The sequence below is a fragment of the Pseudophryne corroboree genome, chromosome 2 (genome assembly GCF_028390025.1).
Source record: "Pseudophryne corroboree isolate aPseCor3 chromosome 2, aPseCor3.hap2, whole genome shotgun sequence".
Lineage (NCBI taxonomy): Eukaryota > Metazoa > Chordata > Amphibia > Anura > Myobatrachidae > Pseudophryne > Pseudophryne corroboree.
Genome location: NC_086445.1, coordinates 544944496 through 544950495, shown reverse-complemented (window position 1 = coordinate 544950495; position 6000 = coordinate 544944496). Strand labels below are relative to the sequence as shown.

At 47.2% G+C, this 6000-nt stretch overlaps 1 protein-coding gene across 2 annotated transcripts in view; it reads right to left on the bottom strand.

Moving 5' to 3' along the window:
• Positions 1-236: 236 nt before the first annotated feature.
• MYOM3 (myomesin 3) overlaps positions 237-6000 on the bottom strand; it is a 357638-nt gene continuing 351874 nt past the window's right edge. For both annotated transcript variants that reach the window (XM_063954304.1, XM_063954305.1), the window contains one exon: positions 237-629. In XM_063954304.1, the coding sequence (XP_063810374.1) occupies positions 345-629 (285 nt within the window). In that variant the 3' untranslated portion in view covers positions 237-344. The remainder of the gene's footprint in view (positions 630-6000) is intronic.

Genomic DNA, 6000 nt, shown 5'->3' with positions numbered 1-6000 from the left:
GACCTGTTTTCCCGCACCGGTTCTGATTGCTGATGTGCTCAAATTACGTATCACTCCTCATAGCTGTATGTGAGTGCCCTCATTTTCTAAGAATGCAGATTCACACAAAATATTCTAATGATTCTTTTTTTACATCTAACAGTGGTGAAACCAGGACAAGTCCATTGCTTGAGTGTATTGCAGAGAACGGGAACTGGAAATGTTTCTACGTGAGATGAAGACAAAAAACACATACAGACATGTACAGCATGTTTTATTTATTGATAATTAGCAGTTGCTAAGTCACAAACTATCCCAAATAAAATATTCAGATTAACAGCTGCTTTCATTACTGTAGATGACATCTACAGCTTTGGGGTACTGCCCAGTGTCTTCTTAAGCTCTTCAGGTTCTTCACCATGCTTGAATACACTTACAGTCACTTGCCCAATCTCTGAACCATACTTATTTTTCACAGTAATGCTGTACCGCCCAGAATCCTCAGAACAGATCTTCTCTATGGTCATAGTTACAACCGTACCCCTCACATCCAGTTTATAGCGATCTTTGAAGACCACTTTCTTCTCATTCTTTACCCAGGAGATTTCAGGAGCAGGATCACCAGATATGTGACACGTTAAACACAGGGTCTAAAAATGCAAGAAGAATGTGAAATCTGTATGCTGCAAGTCCATCCAAAGAGTCAACGAGCAATTGAATATACTTTGTGTGGACACATTACTTAAAGATTAAATGCATGCGTATAAGAATCAATAAGCTTAAAAACGCTTTCCTTACCAAGCAAACTGTTGACTTCTCCTACCTCCACCATTACATTTTATTGTGATTTTGCAGATAGATAGCTAGATCGGCGGCAATAAGGCGGCACTTATCAGACTCACTAAGTATGTATATATATATTTTGGAAAAAGGGGTGGTAATGGGCGCTACTCCTTCCTCTCAGCTCACAAGTCCTATCTCCTTTAATAGTATTCAGACTTTTTTATGTTTCTGGTACACTCCCCCGTTTGTTTCTCTTATGGGGAGGCAGCACTTTCCTCCGGTGGTTTGTTGTTCAGACAAACCTTTTGGAAATCTGGAAAATAAAAGTAAGAATAGGTGCATCCTAGTGTAATAATGTATGTATAGTGTGACCTTCACTCGCGGTATAACCCAAGTGAATTCAAGGTGTACTGTGAATGGTGGAATTCCAACCACTTCTTTGAATAGCACAGTGTCACGGTTCTGACATATGATAGGATTAGTTGTCATCAATAATGGTCTGGTGGTCCTTTTCTCTCAGCCTTGCTGTGTGCTTCCAAGCTATAGCATGCTAAAGCTTGGAAGCACACAGCAAGACTGAGAGAAATCCTGAAACCCCTGCAGATCAGGAGGTCAAAACCTATGAAAAAGGACCACCAGACCATTATTGATGACAACTAATCCTATCATATGTCAGAACCGTGACACTGTGCTATTCAAAGAAGTGGTTAGAATTCCACCATTCACGGTACACCTTGAATTCACTTGGGTGATACCACGGGTGAAGGTCACACTATACATACATTATTACACTAGGAGGCGCCTATTCTCACTTTTATTTTCCATGTATATATATATATATATATATATATATATATATATATATTTATTTATTTTTTAATAGATTTTTTATATAAATGATTCCTCCCACAGGAGCATATTTATCAAGCTAATTCCACTCTTAACACATGCGCAATGGGATGGCTGTGCATTCGCAGTGGTGCTGCCAGTTACATCTTACTGATGGCTGGGACAGGCTTTTATCAGAGCCCCGGTGCCAGTGACTGAAGCATCATACATACCTTTCCAAAACCAGTATTTACACAATATGCATAGATCACAAATGCTCATTTTGGGGTGCATAGTGACATACATGTGCATCACAGTTATTATATATGTCATGTCACAAGTTGCTGATGCTTCTTCTGTTACCTACACAAAGTCACTCAATCACGCATTAATGCCAAGTCATGTTAAGTTTTCCAAATTGCATTTCATATACAGTAATAGGGCATTAAGAGTATCACCCGTCTGTAAGCATATCACAGGAGTAACATCTATTTCTCTTACGTCCTAGAGGATGCTGGGGACTCCAAAAGGACCATGGGGTATAGACAGGATCCGTCGGAGACATGGGCACACTGAAAAGACTTTGACTGGGTGTGAACTGGCTCCTCCCTCTATGCCCCTCCCCCAGACCTCAGTTAGTTAGACTCTGTGCCCAGGAGTGACTGGACACACACTAGGGGAGCTCTACTGAGTTTCTCTGGAAAAGACTTATGTTAGGCTTTTTTATTTTCAGGGAGACCTGCTGGCTACAGGCTCCCTGCACCGAGGGACTGAGGGGAGAGAAGTCAGACCTACTTCTTCTTAGTTAAGGACTCTGCTTCTTAGGCTACTGGACACCATTAGCTCCAGAGGATTCGATCACTTGGTTCGCCTAGCTGCTTGTTCCCGGAGCCGCGCCGTCACCCCCCTCACAGAAGCCAGAATAAAGAAGCCGGGTGAGTATTAGAAGAACAGAAAACATCAGATGGCAGAAGACTTCAGTAATGGTACAGCGCAGCGGTAACTCTGCGCTCCATACTCCCACACACGTCACCAACGGCACTTACAGGGTGCAGGGCGCTGGGGGGCAGCGCCCTGGGCAGCAGTTACTGGGGTCAATTTACCTGGCAGAAGGCATATTCGGTGCCTGGGCACCATATACATTACCCCCGCCAGTATAAAAATTTCAAATTTGAGCGGGACTACAGCGCGCCGGGAAGGGGCGGGGCTTAGCCGCACAGCTCACCAGCGCCATTTTCTCTCTCCACAGCCGCTGCAGAGACGCTGGCCCGGACCTCCAAGCTCCTTACAAGTAACAAGGGAGCAAAATGGGGGGGGGGGGGGGGGGCACATGCAATTTGGTGCTTTTTATCTTTATATGGCAGCGCAAACCACATATATTATTGATTTGTAGTATATGGGCGCTGGGGTGTGAGCTGGCATACTCCCTCTTTGTTTCTCTCTGCAGGCTTCCCTGTGGGTCTGTCCCCTTGATTTGGCCGGTGTGAGTGTGGGTGTGTCGGTACTACGTGTCGACATGTCTGAGGCTGAGTGTTCCTCCCCGGAGGAAGTTACTGGGGGCGCAGAAAAGGATTTGGAAATGACTCTGTCGGCACAGCTGACTGCTGATTGGGTGAATATATTGAGTACACTGAATGCAAATGTGGCTTTATTGTCTAAGAGGCTGGATAAATCTGATTCTCAGACACAAACATGGTGGAAATCCATGGAGGAAGCTTTGTCTCAAGTACAGACCCCCTCAGGGTCACAAAAACGTTCATTTACCCAGATGGCAGATACAGATACTGACACGGACTCTGATTCCGATGTCGATTTCAATGAGGCTACTTTACACCCTAGGGTAGTTAGGAGTATTCAGTACATGATTGTGGCTACTAAAGATGTTTTACATATCTCTGAGGAACCATGCTGTTCCAGACACAAGGGTTTGCTTATTTAAAGGGAAAAAGCCTGAGGTGACGTTTCCCTCCTCTCATGAAATTAACTCTCTTTGTGAAAAGGCTTGGGGGTCGCCGGACAAAAGGTGGCAGATTCCCAAGAGAATTTTTATGGCATATCCTTTCCCCTCTAACGACAGGGAGAAGTGGAAGTCGTCTCCCAATGTCGACAAGGCTCTATCTCGATTGTCCAAGAAGGTGGCGCTTCCGTCACCTGACACGGCTGCTCTCAAGGATCCGGCGGATCGCAAGCTGGAGACGACATTGAAGGCCATTTTCGTTAATACTGGTGCATTGCTCAGACCTGCTGTGGCGTCGGTATGGGTGAGTAGTGCGATTGCTAAGTGGGCTGATAATTTGGCTTCTGATATGGATACCCTTGATAAGGATAACATTTCTTTTGACTCTTGGTTATATCAAGGACGCTGCAGATTACCTAAAGGATGCAGCGAGGGATGTTGGTCTCTTGGAATCAAGAGCCAATGCCATGGCGGTCTCGGCCAGGAGGGCGCTGTGGATTCATCAATGGAATGCTGATGCCGACTCCAAGAAAAATATGGAGGCTCTCCCCTTTAAAGGTAGTGTCTTGTTTGGTGACGGCCTTGCTGACCTGGTGTCTACCGCTACTGCGGGTAAGTCATCTTTTCTTCCTTATGTTCCCTCACAACAGAAAAAGGCGCCCCATCAGCAGATGCAGTCCTTTCGGCCTAATAAATACAAAAAAGGAAAGGGCTCGTCCTTCCTCGCTTCAAAGGGTAGAGGAAGGGGAAAAAGGTTGCCTGCAGTGTCAGGCGCCCAGGACCAAAAGTCCTCCCCCGCCTCTACCAAGTCCACCGCATGATGCTGGGGCTCCCCTGCGGGAGTCCGTGACGGTGGGGGGCCGTCTCCGTTTCTTTAGTCAGGTCTGGTTTCAATCGGCCCTGGATCCTTGGGTCTTAGACATAGTGTCCCAAGGGTACAAGCTGGAGTTTCAGGAGATACCCCCCAGCCGCTTTTTCAAGTCGGCCCTTCCAGTTTCTCTTCCAGAAAGAGTAGTAGTAGTTGCTGCGATACAAAAACTGTGTCAACAGAGGGTCGTTGTGCCGGTTACCCAGTCCCAACGGGGGGAAGGGTTCTATTCGAGCCTCTTTGTTGTGCCGAAGCCGGACGGCTTGGTCAGACCGATTCTGAACCTAAAATCCCTCAATCCATACTTGAAAACTTTCAAGTTCAAGATGGAATCTCTTTGAGCTGTGATCTCCAGCCTAGAAGGGGGGGTTTTATGGCGTCAGTCGACATAAAGGATGCCTACTTACACGTCCCGATATATCCTCCTCATCAGGCCTTCCTGAGATTTGCGGTGCAGGATTGTCATTACCAATTTCAGACGTTGCCGTTTGGGCTTTCCACGGCCCAGAGTGTTTTCCCCAAGGTTATGGCGGAAATGATGGTACTCTTTCGCAAGCAAGGGGTCACAATTATCCCGTACTTGGACGATCTCCTGATAAAGGCGAGATCAAAAGAACAGTTGCTAAGAAATGTGGAACTCTCCCTGTCGATTCTGCGACATCACGGTTGGATTCTAAATTTGCCAAAGTCTCAGTTGATCCCGACAACTCGGCTGCCCTTCCTGGGCATGATCCTAGACACGGAGCTGCAGAGAGTGTTTCTTCCGGAGGACAAAGCTCTGGAAATACAGAGCATGGTCAAGGAGCTTCTGAGACCGACAAGAGTCTCGATTCATCAATGCACTCGAGTGCTAGGGAAGATGGTGGCGGCTTACGAAGCCATTCCGTTTGGCAGGTTTCATGCCCGGGTGTTTCAGTGGGATCTGCTGAACAAATGGTCCGGGGCTCACCTGCACATGCACCGGAAAATAAGTCTATCTTCCAGAGCCAGAATTTCTCTCCTGTGGTGGCTGCAAGGTTCTCATCTACTAGAGGGATGCCGATTCGGAATCCAGAACTGGGTACCTGCTGACCACAGATGCAAGTCTCCGAGGCTGGGGCACAGTCACACAAGGAAGAAGTTTCCAGGGAAAATGGTCAAGCCTGGAAGCTTGTCTCCACATAAATGTTCTCGAGTTAAGAGCCATTTACAACGGCCTACTGCAAGCGAAGGACCTTCTTCAGGTTCTCCCTGTCCTGATCCAGTCGGACAACATAACAGCAGTGGCGTACGTAAACCGCCAAGGCGGAACAAGGAGCAGGGCGGCGATGGTGGAGGCCACAAGAATTCTCCACTGGGCGGAACAGCACGTGAGCGCTCTGTCAGCAGTCTTCCTCCTGGGCGTGGACAACTGGGAAGCAGACTTCCTCAGCAGACACGATCTTCATCCAGGAGAGTGGGCTCTTCATCAAGAGGTATTTGCAGAAGTGACAAGGCGTTGGGGAATTTCTCTGATAGACATGATGGCGTCTCGCCTCAACAAGAAGCTTCCGAAGTATTGTTCCAGGTCGAGGGACTGGGGGTCCCTGGTGGACCCTGGTGTGCA